At 42.7% G+C, this 26,043-nt stretch overlaps 1 protein-coding gene across 3 annotated transcripts in view; it reads right to left on the bottom strand.

The window, feature by feature from the left end:
• Positions 1-26,043, bottom strand: part of myo16 (myosin XVI) — a 109,587-nt gene that overhangs the window by 80,113 nt on the left and 3,431 nt on the right. The window contains exon 1 of one of the 3 annotated variants that reach the window (XM_030111288.1): positions 17,803-17,821. The exons of 1 other annotated variant lie outside the window; for it this stretch is intronic. Coding sequence is in view for 1 of the 2 variants with exons in the window: in XM_030111286.1 (XP_029967146.1) it covers positions 5,203-5,230 (28 nt within the window). In the remaining variant the exon portion in view is untranslated. Of the gene's footprint in view, positions 1-5,202; positions 5,730-17,802; positions 17,822-26,043 lie in introns of those variants that run through there. One more of the 3 variants, XM_030111286.1, reaches the window with a different exon arrangement.

Genomic DNA, 26,043 nt, shown 5'->3' with positions numbered 1-26,043 from the left:
GCGATATTTCAACGCAAAACTTTGAAACTGCGGAACACACTGGGGCATTGAAATGAATGAAAATCAGCTTATTTCCCCACAAGCTGTCAGAAGTTGTCTCGCAAGTGAGAAGACAGAATTGGGTGCCAAATCCAAGACGACATGAGAAAAAAAAGAAAAGAAAAAAACTGTGTATAGAACTCAAGTAATATCTCAAGACATCCAACACCAGTGACTGGCAAACTGTTTCCATTTTAACTCTGCCCAGGGGAATACTTCATGTCTGCTACTGACCATCTGTCTCTGTGGTATCAGATCTGTACTGCTAGGCACATTACTTTTCCTCTCGCTTAATTCTATTGGACTATACTTCCACCTCCACAGATGAATTCATTAATTCTTTGTTTTATACCGAGCTTGTTTACAAGATTATAAAAAAATGGAAAAGGGATTCATCAGATGATCGTAATTATCAGAGCTGATGTGTTTCGATGGGCTTCAGAAGTTAGATAATTGAAAAAGCCTGGTTTTTATGTTTCGGGTTATTAGCACATTTCTTTTGGAGTATATACACACTTGTCTTATGAAACAAATCCATCCCTGCAGTCTCCACATTAGCTGTCCTGATGTGGGAGCTAATGGAGGGTTTTCATTATTCATTGAAACATAAAATTTGCCTCCCCTTCACTCCTGAAGTAGATCTTGGTAGAGTTTGTCAGGCTGCTCGTCATTTTTGTCGTAATTTGTGTTCAACACACATTGTTACTCCATCACATCTGTTTTCTAGGATTTTGTTTTTCATATGCAGGAGGTATAAAAGGCAAAAAAAAAAAAAAAATCAGATAACGGCAATACGTACAAGATGTGTCTTTCAAATTTCTCATAATCAGAAAATTGCTGTTATCACGCAAAGCTTATCACGTGCACATGGTAGCGTGAATTATCCGATTTTTACATACATCAGATAAAAATCAAATTGAAAATGTGAACGTAAAACAGGCTCCAGGTCTGCCATCTTCAGGACTGAATTCTTGATGCGGAGCTTTGAGAAGCGTTAACATTTAAACAGGGTGAAAGAGAAACAGCAATGAAAGGTGTCCTCAGGAGTCCCCCAGCGGACATCAGTGTGCTGCTGCTACTTTGGATCGACTTTATGCAGCTGTTTCTTATCTGTGGGAGGTTAGGGGACGTTTGGACTCGATCTTTATCAGGCAAAAACAAAGACACCCAAACAAAAACCAAAAAAAAAAAAAAATAAAAGATGGAGCTGCTGTGTTTTCATGTCCTTTTTACTGTTTGATATACAACTACACATTCATTCAAACACCTGCCCCCTCCACCCTGCTTTGACACACACACACACACACACACACACACACACACACACCTCCTGCACAATGCATCAGAGCCATCTGCTCTGGTTCAACATGAAAAAAACAGTTCTTTTGTATTCAGTTTCCAGACGGGCGGTGGTGGGGGGGTCATTTTTATATTGTTCATGCCAGGTGCTTCAACTGTATATTTTGAGAACTTGGCAACCGGTTAAGCAGACACACACACACACACACACGCACACACATATAAACACACTCAATCTACTGCCTTTTCTAATATCACAGCACTTCATTTTTCAACGGCCCAACATCCCCAGGCTGCTGTTATTGCTTTCTTTTTCTCGAAGCTATTGCACTTCAGCCCCACCTTTTTTCCAACAATGCCTTTTAATATCTCACTTCTAGAAGCAACTGTGATTCATATTCAGCTGATCATGTCTAATTAGAGGGAAAAAAAATTACTGAAAATGTGCAGTGAAGTGCAGCTACGTAGCTGCTTGGAACAGCGCCTGTTCTTAAGTGAAAGTACTGTTTCAGTCTCGCTATGAAGACTTTCGATCATCCAAATCGCAGATGTGAAACTTATTCAAAACTTTGAGAAAGTCTATTGAAGACAATAAACAGAGATTTTAATTTGTGTCAATATTTCAATTTACATTCATTCAATTTACCTGCAAAAAATATCAACATCTTTTAAATATTTTCTCATACAAGCAAAAAAAACTACCATGACAGTTTCTTTTATCGCTATGAAATAAAACCACATGCTTTCTGAAATAGTAGTGTAAACGCACAAATGCCTCCAAATACTACATCTTCCATCATCAATAAGCACTTGAGCTATAATGTGATATCAGAAGTTCAAATCAATCCCTATTACACTAATGAACAAAATCAACATCAGGATCGAAGCTTCTTTTACCTTCACTGCAATAAAGCTGAACACAAGTGCACAAACACAATTTTCTCAAAAAATATTAGTTGAAGAAGATTGAAATCCAAAAAACCTGTGCAGCACCTAATGAGATACTTTTAGCAGTGGAGACTTTCCCATCATCCCTCTGTTGTATATTATAGAGAGGTGTTGAGTCACTATAGTTTTAGACTGATCTTTACCTGGATTTTAGTGTTGTGACTGTTTTTGACTGCCATTGCAGTGGTCCAGTTTGGGTTTAGCTGATTTCCTGCTCATCCTAGACGACAAGACTGTGCAGTAGTCAAGATGCTCGGCAATGATGTTGACTATTCCTGCAGCTTTGAATTAATAAATACACCACTTTGTGACAACTTGTGCTGCAAAACTAAACACATCAACTGAAGCTGAAAAAAGGCTTCCGAAACTGTGTTCCAGACATCATCACTGCTGTTTTTCCTCAATTTGTTTATTATTTCTGGCTGAATTGATTCCCATGGAGAATATCCTCAGTTAGGGTCCGGTTGGAAGTGTGAGTGGGATTTTTCTCCAGATTCTTCAGGTTTCTCTCACGGGCTACACGTGAATGTGTGTGTGAGTGTGTGAGGCTGTCCGTGTCTCTGCGTTTCCCCTGTGATGGACTGCTGACTTGCCCAGGTTGTAACCCTGACCTCAGTCAGCAGGAATCGGTTCCAGCACCACACAGCCCTGAAATGGCTCCAGTAGTATTGAAGAGGGCTCTATAGATGGATGAATGATTTACAGTATATTTAAATTAAAGACACACACTTGCAGCAACAGTGACAAATCCAAACTGATCTGATCCAAACTAGACTCATCTACATTTGTTAATTTGGTAGAATTCTCAAAACATTGATATCAAACTGACGGTTAATTTTTTGCACTCAAAACAGATTTTCTCTTCAAGCACACAGGGACGAAACATTGTCACATCTTCTTCCTCACACTTTGTGTTTGTCTTGACAGTTTAGTGGTAAACTGTGAAAAGATGAGGCGAAGTGACAAATGCGCAAGACTAAGAGAAATCATGTCACCTAAAGTAAAAAAAAAAAAAAACAAAGCTAAAACACAGAACCGGTGCCAGTTCAGCCCTAGAAATGATGATACGATGAACGCCGCCTCCGTCTGCGCCCTCGTTGTGACAGTTCTATGTTTGATTTTTCTTTCCCTGCTCATATCCTTCGCTCTGTCACCTTTAGACGCCATCTATTAAACATACACTCAAGGCTACAGTCACATGAACCCGCCAGCCGGCGGCACATGATCGACGTCACGCAGGATGACAGACGGGAGCGGACACGATTCACATACAGGACGTTAAAGTGCAGCGTGGAGAAGACGGATATATGAGGGATTACAAAAGGATATACTGCAATTTACCGGTCCGCAGCTGAAATGAGCATTTTGTTTGGGAAAACATTTTCCTAAATGATCAAATCCATCAGTCTCATTAAAATAATGTGTGCCATAAGATTCAGAGAAGAACAATATACAAGTGGCTTCAGACGAGGCGATGCATTATTGAAACACTCATCTTCCATGGTTTTGCTACAGCCGACTGCATACAAAGACACTGAATGCTGTGTTAGGATACTGATTGGATTAGCAGAATATTCCCAGGAGCTTTTCTTTGTTTTCTGGAGATTTTCTTTCATTCTGTCTTACACGGGAACATCAAAGATCGATAGGAAATAATAAGAGGACTTGTTTTCTTCCACACTGAAACGATATGCAAATTCAAAACCGCCAAGTTCATTTTTCTTTCTTTTCTTTCTTTCTTTTTTTTTTTTGCGAGTTTGTTGTGAACAAACAATACATTGGGAAGGAAATTTTGCTTGCACCAAGTGGCCATGTGAAATATCACTGGCAGTTGCTCCTGTGTGATGAATGGCTGTGAACAAATAGATGGAATGTGAATGAGAGTGGGAAAGGACAGCAGGTTTAATGGGAATCAGGGCTGAATGAATCGGAGGCGGAATGAGAGAGTGCTGAGACGGAGAGGTGGGGATAGGAGGCTCGAGCCTCCTTCCCCTACCATCCTGTCTCCAGGCGATCAGTTATTGATTGAATGTGGAGCGCGCCTGTACGGGGCTCCGGCTAATATCACTGACTGCACTGCAGGAGCCTGTAAATTAGAAAATAGCCCCACGTAGACATTTGCACAAAAGTACACACAGGAAGCAAACTGGAAACACTATAAATATGCCGCGTATGAAGAAGAAGGGATTAAAGGGGTGAGACAGGCAGGGCTCCGAGAGTGGAGGAGAGACTTTGACAGCCTGCATCACCTCTATCATACAGCTCACTTATCTCCTCTCTTTCATTCTCCCTTCTTCCTTTCCATTACCTCTCAAACACTGCCGTCTCCCTCCTTCACTCCTCACTCAGGCGGCTCGCCACTTTCAAATACTTGGCTGCATTCTTGATATGTCAATCACCCCGTCCTCACCTCCTTTCCATTTTCCAATTCTGCCATTCCCTCCGTCTTCCCACCGCTCCTCTAAATCACCCTCAGTTTCCCTCCATCTGTCCTCCTCTCTCTGAAATGACTTTCTCTCCCCGTCAGGCTGTCAGTGTGTCAGGAACACGCCAGATGCTCGCGGGATCGGCATCTCCATCCTTCCATTTCTTTCTCCCTTTTGCGGCTACCTGCCGCATACACCGGTCAACTTCACACATCTGCAGCAGCTCTCTGCAGTGAGCTCAAACACCCACTTGCACACGCACGCACGCACACACACACACACACACACATAGAGCGGCGACAAATGCCCATTTGAAGTTTAGGCTGCCGGGTCTGCAGCAAACGAGCAGAATTTCTAAGCGCGTCCACTCACACAGTGTGACAACCTGAATTCAAGGCGCAAGTGCTGATCGAACGGGCACACACCCATGACCGAGGCATGCAGAAGTACACCGACACGCACAAACAACAGCCGCTCAGTGGGTACTTACAACATTTGATGAAATGGTAGTGAGACATTTTGTGAGTAAGTCAGACAGTCCGCCAGCTGTGTCAGAAGGCTGTGAGGCAGGCAAAAAGGCAGGTGAGGAGTCAAGGAGCCGCGCAGGCAGAGAGTAGGCAGCTACAGGTTAGAAGAAAAACTAACTAATGCAGAGCTCGTAACCGGCGCGATGCATTATTAATCCGGCTCCCTGCATGCTATCCAAACTCCGTTCCCCTGTCTGCATTATTCACTACCGGCAGGAGCGGCTGCGGTTGCAGCTCATGCAGCATCTACATGCACACAGTCCCAGGCTCCCTCACTCTCATACACACACACACACACACACACACACACACACACTCACGCACTCACACTCACACACACTCACACACACAGACATGCACTCCTTCGGTCAGCCCGTCAGCGACGGAGAGCTGCGGCTGTTCCTAGCTCCTCTCGCCTACAGCCAGATAACCACTGCACAGCGTCTGCCCAGCCATCGCCGGCGCACGTGTTCCACTGGCGTCACTGACTGACAGCCGGCTCGGCCCTCCTCCTCCTCAACACACCCCCGATGACGCAATGCTCTTCACCTCCTTACACACCCCCTCCCAGTCTCCTTCCAACACCGAGATATACACACACACACACACACACACACGCACACACATACGCAATGACTCATACAGATGCGCGCTTTCTTTTTTGGACTATCCTCATCCTTCTCTGCTAAATAAAAGGACTCGTGCTTCCCTTCAATGCAGGAACCAGAGGCAGCAGAGGGAGACGGTACGGGGGGCTGCCTGAGAGAACGGGAGGATGGGATGAACGATGGAGGAAATGCAGATACAGGATACAGCAGGGGGAGCAAAAGAAGGACAAATAAGTAAGAGGCAGAGAGAGAGAGAGAGAGAGAGAGAGAGAGAGAGTAATATTTGAGAGACAGCGACAGAGAGAGAGGGAGAGAGAGAGAGAAAGAGAGAGAGAAAGACACAAAGCTACTGCAGTGCGGCTTTTGGTGCAGTAATAGGTTAAGTGCTCATCATCAGCTCAAACCGGCGTCAAATTAACCAGAGATCGCTGTAGTTTATTAAACTGATGAAGCTTAGGATCAGAGTATTAATGCGCACTCTATAATGTACTTGTCATGTAGCACCACGCACACACACACCCACACACACACACTCGCGGTGTGACGCAACGTGAACTCTGCGCTTGCAGTGTTAGTGTGTCTGTAGGGCAATCTCTATGACTTTGTGCTTGAAGGCTGATTTGCATACATGAATATCTAAGCACCGCATTAAAGAGTGTGTGCACGGAGAGGGCGAGAACGGTGAGCGGGAAAGTAAGAACGAGACGGGAAGGAGGCGAAAAAGCTAAAAATGACCGTAAAAGAGCTTAACAGGGTGTGCAGCCCGTGACTAAAGCAGGGTTGTGACACACATTTCAAAATGCGTGGCACCGTGCATGCATATCTACAGGAAATACAGCATGCAGAATTTTCTTAGGCAGACCTTGAGCTATTATTTCACTGGTGCTGTCAAACACGGGCATGTTGGGATGGGATGAAAGGACGTGAGAAGCAGGTAAGGCTCCTTCTGTGATAGCAGGCAACAGAGAGGTGCACGGAATCAGGCTTGAAAAAGGGAGGAGAGACATGCAGACTGGGAGTAGGATGGGTGTGCGAGTGTGCGAGTGTGTGAGTGTGTGTGTCACACAGGATGCTCGAGTAAGCCCTGTCAGTGGAAATCAGGTCAAATAAACTACAGGCGGCATCTTCTGCAAAACACAGCGGGAACAACTACTCCAGCATCTACCTGAGTTAAAGAACATCGTCAGCTCGGTGTGTGAGCAGGCCAACGTGTCTGGGAACACATTTGCATATGCAAGCAATTGTAGACACATTTAAATCCTCCCTGCTTCCTGGGTTCGGTAATATTTTTAGCAACATAGCACACAGTGACGACCCCATTAACCCGTTCCTCTTCCTGACGTCTCGTCCTCACGACGGGAGACGTGACAGGCAAATGTCAAACATTTCCATCACTGAGCGTCGTTAAGTAATAATGGCTTGTGTGAAATCTCATTATCTGAATCTCCAGGACCCGATGTCGAGAAGTGTCTGAAAACAGAAGCACCAAAAAGACATAACAGAGTCCATCTGGCACATCCTGCTAGAAGGTGAATGTGATCATCTGGAGCAGCGAGAGGGTGATACGTTAGAGCCTCACACTGATGCTTTCCATCTCGCAACAGGAACAAGAAGGTCAAACACATCCAGACAGTAATGTACAGAAAATATAGTATATTTAAAATAGATTGTTAATTAATTACTTAACTGCTCTGCAGATTTTTACATTTCGTACTGAAAATGCAACAAAAGACTTTCTCAGATCGACAAGTGTTACAATATAGAAAGTCCAATGATGCAACATTTTGAAAAAATATTTGAAGTAACTTTGTTTTCTCACTTTATTTACTCTCTACCCGTGCTCAAACATTAAAAAGCAAAGAAAACCTTTTTACAAACACCCTTTCTGATGATTATCCACTCCCCAGCTTTTTACCATATTAATGTTATTGCTTGCTTATAGGAATTTGTTCATGCAGTTTATTATATGTCTTCAACAATTTCAAAGTGTATTTAATTTTCTTCAGGTTTGGCATCAATTTGAACTGCAGCTGTTGCAAATAAAAGTGCAAAAGCAGCTTCTCTTGTAAAGATAACATGGTATAAAACTTCAGTCACATGAAGGAATTCAGTCATCAAAGAAGCTTCACTTTGCACAACAAAATGACAGATGTGAAATTATGAATATTTAGGCTAATGTTACAATGAAGAATTACAATAATACACATTAGCATTTACAAACAACTGACAAACATATCTGAAGCATTTTAAAAGCAAAAAAAGCAATATGATACACAATATTCATCCTTCACTTAGAAACCAAGTTTTTCTTCATTATCCAGATGTGACAATACGTATGTTTGTAAACCGCCCATATATATTTCATTAATGAATGCTCAAACTGTGCGCGTGGTGTTATATCCTCAATTGTGCGCCTCTCTGCTGCCGCACAGCTCTCACACGTTCTCACTGCAGCAGCTCCTGACCCACAGGAGACGACGCGCTTCCATCCTCTTTAACACAGCTGTCACTCTGCCGTCGTCACCCTGAGGTGTCGATCAATGCTGCAGCCGTGTTCCCACCACGCTGTCCGCGCTCGCCACCCAGGAGGCTGCTGCATATGCTGCATGCGTGCGATGTGTTGGATAAACAATGCCGGTGCAGGATGCCCAGTGAAGGAATTCTTACCAATTACGGCAAAGCCGAAGCACTTCGACTGTTCGGAGGCGATGCATTATGAATGAAATGAGACCTCTTTGAATAAATTATTAATTATGTATCACGTATTTACACAAATGTGTATTTATTTTTACAAGCCAAATGTAAATGTTTTAAACATATTCTATATAAGGGTGGGTTGTTGAATTTAAATGCTGCTAAACAAACAGACTCAATGGTACACCGGCTCACACTGATTTTCTGTAACCTTAACATTGATGTAACTGGAATTATAGCCTGAAATGAAGCAGGAGAGTCAGGAGCCAAACACATTTTTTTTACTCCCATTTCGCTTGAATTTTTGAGTCTCATCACCCTTCAGTCTTCTCTGGATAAACAACATAAACATTCAATTCCATCCTATTGATCACATTATCACTTCACCTGCTTGGTCAATGTCAATTGATTTTATGTCCACTTTTCACCTACCAAACAATACTGTACATGATATGTTGACTTTCTGTCCATGGTTCTTAATTAAGAATACATTGAATCTGTAATCCACCGTTCATCTTCAACAACACATTATCCAACTGACCAAAACTGCAGCCGATGTTGGGAAAAGGTTACACACAGTTTCGCATTCACATATAGAGGCAATTCCAGGTCAACACGTGTTTTTGGACTGTGGGAGAAAATCTACCCGGGCACAGGGGGGTTATTCTGTCAGGTTTGTAGATGCATGGGTTTTAAGTCGCTACTCAAGCCTCTCCTCACAAAACCTCATAAGTTTGAGAGCTGATTTTTCTTTCCCTGTGACCATTTCTTTTATCACACTGCTTAACGTTTGTTTCAGAGTATTCAGTTAAAGCACATATTAAAACAGATAACTGTCAGATTCCCTGCAGTAATGACGGTGGCGACATTCTATGCAACAGCTTACGCCACGAGGTAATATCTGATACTCGGGGGAGGAGACAAACAAAACGTGCGTGAAAAATTTCTGACCAAATGATTGTGTAAATAAGCTGAAGAAACATCTTTAGAAGGTGGTTGATTTAATGATTTAAACGCTCAAACGCACTTTATCCAACGTCAGCGTGGCTAAAACGAATTGGCCGTCAGCCTGCTGCGCGGTGCGGAACTCACGCTGGGTTTTCTGATGTGCTGCTTGGGTTATGCGAGCCATGTACTGATGCTGTTCAACACCTGCTGTTGTCACACCTGCTTGTTAAACAACACCACAAGGTCAAGTGGATTTCTGCTACCCAACCTGTTCTTGGATTGTGCTTTCAACCCCACCTGTGTGTGTGTGTGTGTGTGTGTGTGTGTTCAAACTGTCACCCACTGCTCCACTCCAAACACTGAGATAAGTAAGAGCAAGCATCAACCAGGGAAAAGACATTTAGGTGGAATTCGCTGCAATAAAATATGCATTTCATCTTCTCAACATCTTCTCGGCTCTCATCAAGGAAAGGCTGTAAACTGCAAAGGGATGTGCGGAGCAGGAACTCACTTGGATATTTGTCAAGCGGTGTTTGATTAATAATTGATGCTTTACTTATAAATAACTGCAGTTACAGTTTTCGGTCCAGAGACAGCGAATCTGAAATCTTTTAAATGCTCCTGTGGATTTTGTTGCATTATAATTAAACCGATCTTTACTTGAAATTAGCAGCTCAGGCCAGATTCAAACTGAACACCAGGAATTACTGTCTAATAATCTTAACACCAGTTAATGGCCTTGCAGCGATGTCGGTCAGTCCCAAGGCAGGTCTCTGTATGCAGACGGAGGATTTCAATATTTTTCTCCCAAAACAAAAGGTAAGCAGAGCAATATGTGCAGCTTGTGCTCTAAAATTCATTCACACTAATAATCTGTCCCAGACCTCGTTTCTCTTTATTCGCCCAATAATTCAAAATACACTAGTGACTTTTAATCCTTATTTGGTTATAGCTTAATTCAAACTGACTGAGATAAGTAGTTGTGAAGCAGTTTTGTTAATGTCTGATATACTGATATACTATAACACTATAAATACAAGCACTTAAATGGCTATTTATTTGGGCTTTTACGTTTGATTTTCTTCATAACAGTGCTCTTTCTCTTGCCCCTAATTTGCACCAGTTGTGATTGGGCCATGTTTTTATTTCCTTCATTTTTCCCCTCATTGCATGTGTATCTGTAATTCCCACCTTGTTTCAGTCGGAGTGATTTCAAGCTGCTTTTTTTTTTTTTTTTGGTTTTGTGCTTCTGGATTCTGCCCTGTGGCCATCAGGCATGAAATAGAAATACAGCCCAATTTCAGCACGATGTCTTATTCTGAGAATCACCTGATTCCAAATGCCTTTTCTTGTGAGAACATTCTGTCTGGCTTGATCTTTTACTGGAGTGGAATTCCCAGTCACTGGATGTGGAAACAGCAGCTCTGTACACAATGATGTTTGTGAAGATATTAAGGGAGACTGACGGTTTTGAGGGCGGTCACACTGGTCTGTACATTTTCTATTGCTAAACGGTGTCTTACAATGAAACACGGCTGCAGTTCATGAAAAATATGTTGCAAGCTTATCTGACAGTAGTATAGCTTATCAGACTATGGGAACCTCTTCAGCTCAAACTTACAGGGAGTCTGGAAAGAAAGCTGGCCTTTCATTACGGCTGGTGTTAAAGCAGTCTGAGAGAGCACTAACAATGGGGGGAAAAACGTAAACAACATGACAACAGACGGATAAACAAAACAAGGGTTCCGTGAGAAAATCTGTCAACACGGGCCATCTGCAGAAATCACAGTGTTGTCAGCGTCGCTCGATCAGACAGTCGTCAGCAAACAGCTCCCTTGTACCAGTCAAACAGCAATGACTGTGTTTTTCACATTTCGCCATTTCAAATCTGATTTTGGATTCTAACTAATGGCAGTTTAGCTGATATTTGGCCAGGAGATGGAGGAGATCCCCTCCACAAACCGCCACATTAGTCGGTTTAATTGGTGTTTTATTCATGTACAAGATCGCTGAAGTTCTCCACAAACCTATGATGTGAAAGTTGTAGAGGTCATCTAACAAAACCGACATGATTTTTTAGTACTTTTAACTGCTAAATAAAATTTCACTACCCTGAAAAGGACAAGCAGTAGAAAATGGATGGATGGATGGATGGAAGGGTAGATAAAAATTGTGCAAAATTGCTACTGTTTTCTGAGCATTTTACTTTATTTTAACTTTATTTCTCAAAAGCAGTAGATGCAATCATTTTTTTGGTCACGGGACTTTTGTTATATTCGTCATATTTATCACTCATTTTTGGCACATTAATGTTCAAGAGTTATTTTATTTCGTCTGGTATTTAGCAAATACAACTCTTTAAAAAACACAAAAGATGTCCATGTTTTTTTTAGTCTGAAACTCAAAATGTACAGTATTAGCAATGGCATCTCAAACAATCAAAATTATCATGAATCTGAAAGAATATAAACAGTCTCCCCTACTTTTCCCAAGTATTTTTCTAGCACAAAGGAATGGCCTGATAAGAAAAACTTAAATTTACAATAAAATCTTCGTATTCCCCATTCCTTCTGAATAAATCTTTGTTTGTTTCAGGCAGAACAGCCGTCCAGCAGGTGTGACGATATACGATCAGCTTCTTTAAGCTGGTTACTCATCACATGTGCCGAGTTCATCATCCGTGACTCACCAGCACATGTGTCATGCATGCATGTAGTCAGAGACGCAACATTTGCTGTCGGCCAGATCAGCACGCTCAATACACCTCCGAACGCTGCACAGTCATCAGCGGTAATTATCTTGTCTTAAAAGCTTTTCTACACAATCCCACCATCAGGACATAAAACCTCCATTCATCGGTTTAAAATGAATCCCCCACAACCGCTGAAATTAGTTTTCAGCACATGCCCTGAACTCTGCAGTCGCCAGGTAATCTTGAATGTCTGTAATTTCACAGTTCAAGAGGCAACAGCTGTCAAAAGGAGGTGGAGGGAGGAAGCATCTGCAGCAGTATTCAGCCGGTAGATTGCCGGAAGACGGGAGGACTAATTCAGCTAATTATCGCTGCCAGCCAGAAGAAGAAAGAGAGGACGGAGCAGAGTCACCAGAGAGGTGACAAAAGCTGTTAGGAGAATTTGTGAGACAAATGAGGTAAATTAGTGAATGACAAAGTCTGGGAGGACAGATTAGCGCTGCAACGATTAATAAGTTGTGAGTCAATTTCTCCCTTTTCGTACATTGTTCTGTGAGAGACTCACTTTGTGTCGATGATTGTGTCCCTCTCTAAGTCCCCTCCCCTCCTCTCAGGCACTTCAGTCCCCTAAACTACAAGAGAGTCTCTCTTTCCCTCTGCCTTTGTCTATCCTGTACTGCGCTCTCCCCGAGCTCCCAGCGGCTGGTTCAATATACAACACAAGGAACATCAAGGATGCACGCCGGCTTCAGCAGCAGACAATCGATACACCGAAAAATAAAAGAACAGCAGAAACAAGCAAACTAGTGAGCAATTCCAACTGGAGCAGCACTTGACAAAGAGACAGTCGGCCCCCTCTTACCTTATTCTGTTCTCCGCTTACTGAGATGAAACTAGTGATCGCCGCCTGACGCAGGCTGTATCGGTGACTCACGGTGAGATAACAGACTCACGCACAGTTGGTTCCAACAACTAACCCGCTTCGCCATTTGGCTTATTTTATCCTCACAGCTGCTCAAACCCAAGCAGCATCGTTCTCCAAGAGGTCCGCTGTGTCTAACAGCTCATGAGCACAAACGACACACATGCTGGACTCTCCTAAACATGCACAGTTTCACTCAAACAGCTGTTTCTGGCAAAGTGGAGGAATCTGGTGAGGCAATCTTAGAGAGGTTCCAATTTAAAACGGAAACTGGAGAAAGTAACTGGAGGAAAGCAGGCTACTTCACACGAGCACTAAATGTTACAGGTTGAATTATGACTGAAGGAAAATGACTTTCTAACTTTTACCAAGCCGACTGATCATCTATTCGGCACAATTACAAAATAACGGTCGACTGAAAATGTGTGTTTTTGTCTTTGTTTCAGAAAAGTTATGTTAGGTGCTGGGTTTATGTAATACAACCACCCAAACCGTCTTTCTTTGTCCCAAAGAGTCACTCAGGATCTGGTGAATGAAACAAATGGATCTAGAAGCTGATTTTCCAGAGATCAGTTGAAGGGGGAGACTGGCTCTACGAGAGAGACTCTGTCTCTGACCTCAAACCAATTTTTATTTTTAGTGGGAGCATGTTTCTTTCTAATAAACCTAAAGTAAAGGTAAAATGTACTACACATGTCAACATGATTCCTTTCATCAATCGTCACGCTACAATTATATATTTATATAAGGCTCCCAGAGATTGTACAGTTTGAGCAGGTTGCACAGTGTTCACAGGTGGTTGGTGTCTGCTCCAGCTGATATCGAGACACACCCTGGGAAGGTTGCCAGGTTTTCCCCAAAACCAACCAAAGGGACACAATCGAACACACTCACACATTCCTGGCATTTCAAAAACACCAATAAATAAACAGCACTTCTTGTATTGCAGGAGAAAGCCTGAGAACCTGAAGGAACACAGGCTCAGGGAGAGCATGAAAACCCGACGCAGAAAGTCCCTGGCCACCCGCAGCCCTGATCAAGTAAAGCATCAGGTATGTTTCCCCTGCTGAAGCTCAGAAATTCACAAGATGTGAAGATGTGAGAAGATATGTAAAACAAAAAGCTGCTGAGAGTTTCTAAAGCACTCCATCTGTTAGCAAGTGTTGTTTAAACAAACGGTTTGACTAATGCATCAAATTCATAACGTAATTAAGCATGACTGCCGGATGTGCAAACCCATGTTAGACAGCTGATGACTTCAGGTGAAAAGAAGAGGAAAGTCTGCTGAAAAACTGCATGAAAATCCAAAACACAACAAAGGCAATAAATCTTCATCTAAATGGCAATTTATATCCGAAGCTGGAATATGAACATTACAGAGTATGTGCAGGCTTCACTGGTTGAGTGGCTGCATATCTCATCAGGCTACTTCTTGAAGCGTGTGCATATTTGTTGACGGATTTTGCACTACGCTTCATACTTATTCAAAAATGTGTTTTTTGCACACAGTTATACAGAGCAGTTTAGTATGAAAAATAAGAGGAAAAAGCCAACGCAGCAGAAAAATCAACCAGTTAGGCTTGTGTCTACAGTGGCCTGATTCACGCAAAGGTTAGGCGGTTAAATAGAACTGAGTGTGTGTGTGTGTGTGTGTGTGTGTGTGTGTGTGTGTGTGTGTGTGTGTGTGTGTGTGTGAGAGAGAGAGAGAGAGAGAGAGGGAGAGAGAGAGAGAGAGAGAGAGAGAGAGAGAGACAATCTTTATGTCAATTGGTCACATTAGCCAATTCACTACAACACAGCAATGTTATAAAGTTGGAACAAATGCCAGTAGATGATCTTTTTTTGAAAGTGTGCTTGAAACAAAAGTTCAGGAAATCCAGATCTGTGACATAAGACAAAAAAAATAAAGAAAAAATTTATTTAACAATAGAAAAACACCTGAACTGATTATTTCAGTAGTTTGCATACCCCTGTAAAAGTACTGAAACAAGACAGGGCCCACAAAACTGTGTTCTCTGATGCCTAAAACATATCACCTGTACTGCTGTACTGAACGAAATCCAAAGTTATCCTACCACTCATCTTCTATGTGGGGACTGGAAAATATCCCAGTGTTCTTTAACTGAGGGGCTGGGTACACCCTGCAATACTATCATCATAGTCCTTTGGACTAAGCAGCTCAAAGAACCTGCAGAAAACACAAAGGCCAAAGGAGAACATGCAAACTTCACCCAGAAAAATCCGAGCCGACAACTCAACCCAAATCCTTTCTGTGACTCCACTGTGGGAATCACCAAACCACTGGGAAAGGTTCTTGTTCAGTTTTTCACCCCTCCAGATTAGTCCTTTGATTTGGTCTCTGATAACTTGTAATAATCAGTTCTGACTTTTTGTGGGTTTCATTTAAACTTCTTGGAAAAGTTTTCAGATTCATCATGGAAGATCTTTTTAAATTTAAGATTCCATGTCTCCACCTGGGACTCAGCTCATTACTAAGCTGGCAAAGTCCACAGCATGCATCTCACATCAAGTCATTCTGCAGAATATATAAGTCACTACAGCTGTTCCAAATGTAAATGTCGAGTCAAACCACACATTGGAGCAAACATTGATCTTCCTTTTTCTAAAAACCACAGATGAGAACACTTTGTGGGCTTAATAAAAACATGACAAACAGCTGTTTTGACCCCATAAGTTTATGTGATCTGGGTTGTTGGACCTTTCAAATGGCAAATACCTACAAACCTCGGACTCCTACCGAACCCAAAAACCTTTGGCTCAATGAACGCAACACTAAAACACAAATTACATCAAAATCAAGGGAAATTTTAATAGAGACTTTCTATTTTCCTAAGTCAAGCTGCAGTCCTCACGAAAGTAATAAACTCACACACACACGCACACACACTGATAACAGTAAGATCTAGGCACAACTCATCATGTCGCCAAGCAACCTCCCCCTCTCCAGTGGTTATCATCAGAGAACACACAGTCAAGAGCAAGACACAGTATAAAGCAAATATCACACAGTAACTAATGACAAAAGGTGCAGGGTACAGGGCCCTGCAGTGAAATGGCCTAGATCTGAATACAAACATGTTTACTTACCCAAAAAACAATGACAAGACGGTCCACTCTGCTGCGTTGTGTTATGCTACAGGGCAGTTTTGTTCTCAGAGTACGACAAGGATGAGAGATCTCACATACCTCTCCACTGCTGACCCATATGTGTTCTCAACCATGCTGTCCAAAACGCTGACGGATTCAGGTTCACGCACTCAAGCTTTTAAAGCGAGTTACAATAGATCCCGGCACAGCTTTGTATTGTCTGCACTAAAACCTGGTAACACCCACACAAATTATCTTTCTCACCACGCGTCAGCCATAAGGTTTTCCCTAATGTGTGGGAATACAAGAACGGCACGCACAGAAACACACAGCCACCCATACCTACTGTACCGTTTCCAGCACCTGCAAGTGAGATTTCCTTTCATTTCCCGATTGAACACCATCATCTACATCATCTAGCTTCATGTATATTCATCCACTTCCTATTTATAATTAATGCTGTGAGACGATCCACGGCGAACAGGCTGGACAGAGGAATGATTCAGGGAATAGCCCTCCTGCTGAGTTTAGAACTAAACATTCTGCCTTCCGCTCCTGAACTCCATCCTGTTACTTCTGTTATACTCTGTACTCACTGAATAAAACAAGAAAATATAGTTCAAGATCACAGAGAAGACGCTTCATGCAAATTCTCCTGCAAATGCGTCTCTTTTCATATTTTCCCTTGACAACAGAGTGTACCATTCACACACTGTATGTAGTCGCTGAAAAGATGTGAAGCAAATCAGATTCACCTCGGCAGTGACAGACAGGGTATATTTGAACAAATCTGCAGACCCCCTGACAGTTGTAGTGATAGATTATGTTTCCAAATCGTCTAAATGTTGATCCTTTGATCGCTAATGTAATCTCTTCCAGCGCCGTCCCGTGTTCCCATTCTGGACGCTGACCAAAGGATTTAGATTGACTCTGTGGCGATCTGCTGCTCGTACGCCCTTCAACTCTGACGGCTCGCCCCGCGGGGGTCAACGGAGGTCAACTCTGTCATTAATCACATCGCCAAATTAACGGCCGAGGCTTCCCCCCGAAAACTCACACAGCATGGCGGTGAAGACAATGCATTCATCAAAGAAAGCCAAGTTCACTCTCCAGCGAGTGGAACAGCAGACTTCAGCAGCAAGAGTCTGGTCGCTGAAACTGATCACCCGGCAGGAAAGTGACCGAACAATTTCACAAAGTTCTTTAACAGCAGATTTAACAAACAAACACATGGAGAAACAAACGACTACGGCTCCAAAGTCTGGAAAATCTGTTTCAGTGACGTCTCATAATCCAGCAAAACCTCTTCTGTACGATCAGCTGTTCATTCCCAAAATGAAAAACACACACACTCCCCTACTCTTGAGTATTTCACGGTATATTTAGACACATGACAACTGCATGGCACATCTGCCTGTCCTCTCATTCCCAGTGACACACCAGCAGCACCACATGACATGCAAACACATTAACACACACGTCTCCGCTGCGCGTTGAAGACGTGAGAAATCACACTTATTCGCAAATTATCTTCTGAACGATGCTCCACTGTGTGAAGGCAAGGTGGAACAGAGAGAAAGCAGATCCTTACCGGCGAGAGCCCATTCAGCGGAGACACGAGTGTGCAGAGCTCTGCCGACGAAGCCCCAACGAGAGCCGAATCCCCGTGCTCCGCCGCCAAATCAATTTCACACTCCCTCACCTCGCCGCCACTGTGATGTCACTCATTCATCCCCTTCCTCGTAGCCATGGAAACTCTGCCGCTTGGAGCTGCTCATTCTTCTACATCTGTCTTTCTCCCCCTTTCTCTTTATGTCCCACCCCCTCTCCAGACCCGAGTCAGTCCAGCCCCCTTTACTCCATCTGAGGGGTGCGATTCCTCCCCCAGCCTCACATGCATCCACCCCCCTCCCCGGGCGCTCCACTCCCACATGGCAGAGCTTCGGCAAATAAACGAGTGGGAGGGAACGGAGGAGAAGAAGGGGGAGGCGCCTGGTTTCACCTCATGTAGCGGACACGCCCCGATGGGTTTGTGGTCAAACAGCCGTAGTTTGTCAAAGGCAGAAAAAGGAGACGAAAAGTGCTGCTCGACAAGAGAAACGTAACCGAGCACAGATTTCTTTCTTTTTCTTTTCTTTTTTTTTTTGTAAGCTATGTCCACAGACATTAAAAAAAAAAAAAAACAGGATATAATGAGGGACATTAATACTGATAAACTCATTCAACCCTTTTAGTGTCGAGTGATACGGTGAATAGTTAATGACCCCCGAGATCATTACAACACGGCTTCACAGCTAATAATCCTGTTGTTGACCTTGGAGAGGGGGGATTAAATCTTGGCCCGTGAGAGAAAAATCAAACAAAAGACGCATGCTTGCACACACATCATCAGAAACCTGCTGTTTTCAGCTACAAGCTGCCATTACACAGACATTTCTTCTCACATGGCAGCCTTTACAGATCCAGGACGTTCACCACTGCTTCACTTCAACCATTAGACGCCGCAGTCCCACTGCTCGCCGCCCCGCTGTCTTCATATTTCAAATCTTTACTCTGAATCTGCCCTCCCACGTTCGTTCATATTCACCTGCAGGGCTGAGAGAGGCATTCGCAAATGGAAAAGGTAAGATACCGTTTTAAGAAATCAAATATGTCACTGAGACTACAGACTAGTGAAAGATGCTTCTAGTGCTGACTAGTCCGTTTCATGTCAAAAAGAAAATATGATTTAAATTCAAACACAGCTTTTCATTTGTCTGGCTGTAGCTGCTTAGTGAATTGCCCTCCTATATTTTTACATGTGTACATTGACACATTTTCTCCATTGCTGTGTTTTAAACAAGAAAATGGCTTGTAAGCACTTATGAACTGTGGTTATAAATGGATAAAAAGAAAAAACAAGCCAATTATTTTTTTTTAAGGTACGTATCACTGGGTTTAATTTAATGCTCTGTCCTCCGCAGCAGTCGGAGTTTTATTCACGGCCTCTCAGCAAATGTAATCACTCATCACTGGACTAGTGACAGACTACACAGAGCTCAAGGAGAACCCACATGAGGGTACGTTAGAAAAAAAGGAGTTTCCTCTACATCACTCATCACATACTGTATTTATCCAACAGATGAGAAGGCTGGACTTTAAACCAGTGAGCACAAAGCAGGGTGGAAGGATCAGGTCTGTCTCATGGCCAGCGCAGAAGAGCAACTGAAGTCAACAATTTCTCAAACAAACGTGTTTGGATTATGGGAGGAGGCTGGCGTACCTACCGAAAACCCACACAGGCACAGGTAGAACATGCAGAAGCAACATGGTAAATCCCTGTCCCGGAATTGAACCCAGGTCTTCTTGCAGTCAGTCGGGCAACAGTGCTAACACACCATCTGCTTTTTAATTAGCTGTCTGCACTTTCCGCCGAGAAAATCCCTCCATCTGTCCACATCAGTCCCGGCCGTCTTTCTTAAGCTCTCTGCTGTGCCTCCCATAATTAATGGAGGGTTTAACAAACACCAATAAAACACCATGTCTGAACATTTTAAGCCAATTATTATGTGTAGCAGACCGGTGCACGGTCAAACCCGACTTCCACCAATAATAACAATAACATTAACAAAACAGAAGTTCTAATATTACTTTTTAAGCAATATTAGAACTTTAAATCATGTTATAATTACAACACATCACATAATGAATATTGATACTGCTTAAATCCTGTGCAGGATCCTATGGACAGGTTACCAGTCCATCAGCACACACCCATATTCATACCCAGGCGCAATTTAGGGTCATCAATTAACCTCACATGCCCATTAAAACTAAACTGACAAATGTGGGTGAAAACCAGAGGAAATCCACTCACATGCAAAGTCCACACAGAAAGGCTCTGACTGGTATTTGAATCCAGACCTTCTATTAGTGAGGCAGGACTAACCACTGGGCCATCCTTTTCTTATCTTAAAAGCTGATATTTGTCATATTTTTACCATGCTATGAATTGGAGAATTACTTACTGGTTAAAGTGAAAGTCAGGGTACTGTGTTCAAAGCCGAATTTATCTTTGAAAACAGCAGATGGCATACATTTTAATCTGTAAAAATTAAAAATAAATTACTCAACAAATAATGTCACAACTTATTAAACTTGACAAATACAAAAAAGAAAGACAAAGGTATTCGTGGCATATTCATTTTGAAAGTGGGTTAATTCACAAAACACAATAGGAAAATCCGTGTATCATTCGTTCAATTGATATTCAATTAAGAATCAAAAAACAAAATATTGAAAAATGAGTCGTTTTTCCTTTTTTCGTTTTTAAAATGAAAAGAAATAAATGAAAATTGGTTTGTTTTTCAATATCCCGTTTGTTAAGACAGATCAAATAAAGGAAAGTTGAAATACGGCCACAGAGCAGACTTTAATGTGATTTTTCAATTTCTTCGATCTCCATGACCCGGAAGTTCTATCGTCTGTGTTTTGGTTTTTGTCGGCGGGAAGGTGGGCGGGTCACGGGACCCTGTGGGTCAGTTTAAGGCCAGCACACACTACTATACACTACTACAGAAGGATCAGGCCGAATTTTGCCCCGATCTTCTCCTCCCGACCGAAGCCGACAAGGTCCGACTGTCGGGAGTAAGATAATGATCTCGGGTCTGATCTTCGTGTAGTGTTCGGGGGGGTTCAGAGAGATGTTTTCAGGTCGGAGCCTCTCGGGAGGCGTCAGAAGGGGAGATCGTAAATAATGAACATGTTTAATATTTCTGATCGCAAATCCTGTGGTGCGTGGAGCTCTGAGAGGCGCTGATCAGCTCCGAGCAGACCTGTCCACACCCTCGAAATAAAGCTCCCTGATTGGCTGGTGCTGCTGCTTTAAAAAAAAATCCCCTCTCAGCTGTCAGAGATGGAGATGTATGTGAAATATATTCACTATATGACAGTGAAAGAGAAAAGTCAGAACTCCTAATCTCAGCAGTGAAGAAAGTGAGAGGTTAATCCTCAATACCTGGATCGCTCCTGGATAAACTGGATTTCCTCCATTCAGACCCAAACTCCGATCTGCTCATTCATCTGCATCGCCAGTCCTGCAATAATCCCGATGTTTGAATTCATGTCCACTATTAACCATCATGGAAAAAAAAAAAAAAAACAACTTTCCCTGCCTTCAGAGAGACGAGCGAAGCATAATGAAATTTACCTAATCGCTTAAGAGCAGTAGCAGACTCTGACAAAGCTACTTTTTTAAATCACCAAATATCTTAAATCATTCTTTTTGTCTCCAGATTGGATAGTTTACACCAGAATAAAATCTCGTTGAGCTTTGATTAGGTAAATTTCATTATTCGTCGCTCGTCTCTCTGAAGGCACTGAGTCAGGATATTAAAGTTTTTTTTTTTTCATTTATTTTTTTCCTCATTCTTCCGTGATGGTTAATGTAGGACTTGCGATGCAGATCGGAGTTTGGGTCTGAATGGAGGAAATCCAGTTTATCCTGGAGCGACCCAGTTATTGAGGATTAACCATCACTTTCTTCACTGCTGAGTTTAGGAGTTCTGACTTTTCTCTTTCTTTCTTTCTTTCTTTCTTTCTTTCTCTACTCGGAGCTGATCAGCGCCTCTCAGAGCTCCACACTCCACAGGATTTGCGATCAGAAATATTAAACATGTTCATTATCTACGATCTCCCCTTCCGACGCCTCCGGAGAGGCTCCGACCGGAAAAAATCTCTCTGAACCCCCCGAACACTACACGAAGATCAGACCCGAGATCATTAGCATACTCCCGGACCTTGTCTTCGGTAGGGAGGAGAAAATTGGGGCAAAATTCGGCCTGATCCTTCTGTAGTGTGTGCTGGACTACAGGTTGACGTGACCCGCCCACGTTTCCCGCCGGCAAAAACCAAAACACAGACGATAGAACTTCCGGGTCATGGAGATCGAAGAAATTGAAAAATCACATTAAAGTCTGCTCTGTGGCCGTATTTCAACTTTCCTTTATTTGATCTGTCTTAACAAACGGGATATTGAAAAACAAACCAATTTTCATTTATTTCTTTTCATTTTAAAAACGAAAAAAGGAAAAACGACTCATTTTTCAATATTTTGTTTTTTGATTCTAAATTGAATATCAATTGAACGAATGATACACGGATTTAGGAACATCAAGTTGTTTTGCTTTTTGTTTTGCACATTCAAACTGGGAAATTCAATATTTCTATTTCCCAGCTCCTCCTGAACGCACCATGTTGTGATATTTCTGGCGATTTTGGTTTCAGCTGTCAATAACCATCACATATTCACACATTTCTTTGTAACGCTTAAAAGTCAAAGCGACCTCCACTTCATTAACAATACTGGAAAATACAAATACAGCACTCTTCTCCTGTTTTTGTGTTGTTGTTAGGACTTTTGGTTAAGGTCGTCTTGCACAGGTTTACTCACCTTGCTCCAGTTTGTCAGTCCGTACAGGCAGAGCTCCATAACAGGATTCAATATACATCATTTTACATAATATTCTGCAAAGTATTATGAACATGCATTGTGTCTGCCTCGTGCACAGCAGCCAGGTTAAAGGTGGAATACAACATTTTCTCGAAAAGACGAAGCTCCACGTCTGTTACTCACTTTTTGAACAACGCGCATGCGCCAGACCATCCGCCCGGCTCTCCTGCTTCTCCCAGAAGACGCGGAAGTGTACGAGCGCGATCTCCTCTTCTCCGGCGTGCACGGCTCTGTACAGTTTCTGCGATCCGCCTCGCTCATAAATAAAGCTTTTTTTTTTCCGAAACAGCTACAGTTTCATTATGTCAGACTCGCCATCGGTAAGTACGAGCTCAGAAGCTCACCGGCTACATAAACACTCTGAATGCGCATGCGCAAAAGGGAGAAGCTGATTGGGCGCAAGCGCGGAGAACCGCCTTACGAAAGCAGCTCGTCAGAATGATTGACAAACAGACCCACCAATTATTTAGGTGATCCACCCGGAAATCAAAATGTTGTATTACACCTTTAAATCGAATTTGTCAACAAATACAGAGAGGAGGCGGGTCATCCTGCTGCAGTGATGATTGACAGCTACCGACTGACCAATCACGGCTCAGTACAGCACACCTGCGCACGTGAAGGTAAGACAAAGATGAAACCTGAATTTAAAAAGTAGTGATCGGAGGTGGTAATATAAGAATACTTCAATAGAAGCATAAACATTTACCAACAGTTGTCGTAATGTTTTTATTTATATGCTACTCTTTTACTGATCCAGTCCTGTTGATATCACATTGCACAACCTGTGACCCCTGGACTAGAATAAACTATTTCCTGTTAAACACTCAATTTTTTTTTTTAAATCACGACATATAATGATGATTTACTATGTGTTTTGGCTGTAGATGTTAGTTATACAATTAAATAATCCAACAAAGCGTTAATTCTTTCTTGATCACTGAAAAAGAAAAAAAAAGAAGAAAAAAAAAAAAAGAAATAAAATAAGAGCCTTGACTTCCAAAATCAAGGTCCAGCTCTCAGTTGTCAGACATTTTTAACACACCATTTATGAATAACAAGCTGGGGAAAAAAAGGTAGCAGTGATGCTATTTTATTTATCCAGGGTCATAAAAATGTTAAATTAAGCTGGGCCTGGGAAGAATCATACACAATTTTTCTTCTAAGATAATCATGGTGTCTGCTCTAAAAAATAAATTTTCCAGTTTCCATGTCATACTTTTATTAGGTGTTTCTTCATCCAGGACTGATTGTGACATGTTTCGGAGTACATTTTTTCATTAAACATAAAGGATAAGGGTTTAAAATACATATAAACTGCTTCAAATAGACAAATATGATCAGATGAGTGCCAAAAACTGTATTCAATTCAGAGAAATACATTGGTTATAGCTAATTTTACACTAGAGATGGAAACATGAACATCTCTGATATTGAAGGGCAGTCAGAGAATGTCTAACATTAATTAAATGACTGAACTGTCTGGGATCAAATGAGACAATCAGTCGCTATAATGTTCCTCGGATCAGTTATCCTTCAGTAGTATTACAGTAATATATCTGTCTGAACACAATGATGTTACAGTGGTTCTTTATCTGTGAACATTGTTTGAATTTCAATGCAGCAGTGAAAAAACTGGACTTTTGACTTTAACACTTCTTCTCCAGGTTTAGTAATGGCTTCAGGTGAGCGAAAACTCCCTCTAAAGTTAAGGAGTGAATGCTATGAGACTTGAATGGAGCTGAATAATCCAGTGGGGGTGGGAAAGGTTAAACAGTGAATGTGTATTATATCCTGGAATCACCAGACTAGTAATACTCACACCAGAGGAGCAACGCTATAATCCAAAACTGGAATAAATCCCTGCACAGTGTAGTCTCAAACCCTACACTATCTCGATGTTATCCTCTGCTTCAGGACTCTTATCTGCCCTCCCAGAAGTGAACAGTGAATATGACAGGAGTAACACACAGTTCTTTATCGCCCCTTTCCTCCGTGCCTTTACTTTCTCCTCAGCACTCACATTATCCTTCACCTCAAATCCCCTCTCTTCCACTCCACTTCATTCCACCATCAACCCGTCGGAGCTTTAGGTGAGTCGTTTTCTCACTAATATGGCTGGCTGGCACACTTTCCTCCCCGTCTCACTGCTTCATCCTGGCCTATCTCTTTCCCCTGTGGACTGCGGTCTGACATGGATCTGCAGGAGAGCCGGATGCTGCTGAGCGGCTGTGTGCCACAGCATTGTCGGAAGGGGGTATTACGCCTCATTAAATATTTGCCTAATGTGATTAAGGTTAAATGTGAGAGATTACATGTTAGAAAACAGCCACGCGCACATCACAGCCTGATATGATCTTTCATCTGGGCTTTACCTCGCCCCACGGCCTCTCCCGCTGATCAAAGTGATGTTTTGAAAGGGAACGCTGAGCCAATCCTGATCAAATCACGAGCGAGGCTCTGCAGCTGGGCTCCTACTCAGCACTCTAATACACACCGTCTCGCTACAGGCAAAGGAACCGGGTAGGTGGACAGGGCAGGGGAGGGTCTGTGTGCGCACGTGCTTGTGTGTGTGTTGGAGGCTCGATGGTGATGAGAGCAGTGAGGCGGCTACATTTCACGCACCTGCCCACATGCACATTCCAGGAGGGGAGACAGCCAGCTGCTCTCCCCGTCCGTCTTGTCTATATTGCTACTGGCGCTGCCTCCGCTCTCCGGCCCTTATCAGCCTTCCCATGCATCGTCCGATGCCACGACACCAAATCCAATATCTGCAGCTCCCGCTCCTGTATGCTAAATTACCCTCATATCTTTCAAGAGTGCGACCTGACAAGGCGCTCATTCTCCCTGCTGGAGAAAATTCAGCTCATTCTGTTCACTCACTCACTCACACAAGAACAAATTCACTGCAGCTTATTCTTTTTTTTTTTTTTTTAAGTTGTTAATGAACTCTTGCAGTTGTGGCTCGTCACTCATAACTCCCAGTTTGTTTGTTTGAGGCCATTCTGAGTCATATCAGCTCTGTGGGAGGTTATTTCACAGTGTTTCTGTTGTGTATGTACAAATGCAGTAAAAACAAGTCCTGGCAGGCCCAGACGCCGACCCTGACATTGATGTTCCCTCCTAACACAGTGTCCAATGATGGCCTTGGAAGGGAAACAAAGTCAGCAAGGCCGCCTGTCACATGCCAGCAGCAGCACGCCTGCATTACCATGAGGAAGTCTTCTATAGGAAAATGGGGTCAGGAGGGGAATCGCCCCTCTCTCCCCTGACAGCGCCAGCTATCATATAGATCTTCACCCTCGTCAGCTGCTCCACCTGTTCGGTGCTGAGTCTTTGCAG

The sequence above is a fragment of the Salarias fasciatus genome, chromosome 16 (genome assembly GCF_902148845.1).
Source record: "Salarias fasciatus chromosome 16, fSalaFa1.1, whole genome shotgun sequence".
Lineage (NCBI taxonomy): Eukaryota > Metazoa > Chordata > Actinopteri > Blenniiformes > Blenniidae > Salarias > Salarias fasciatus.
This window is presented reverse-complemented; position numbering and strand designations above follow the sequence as displayed.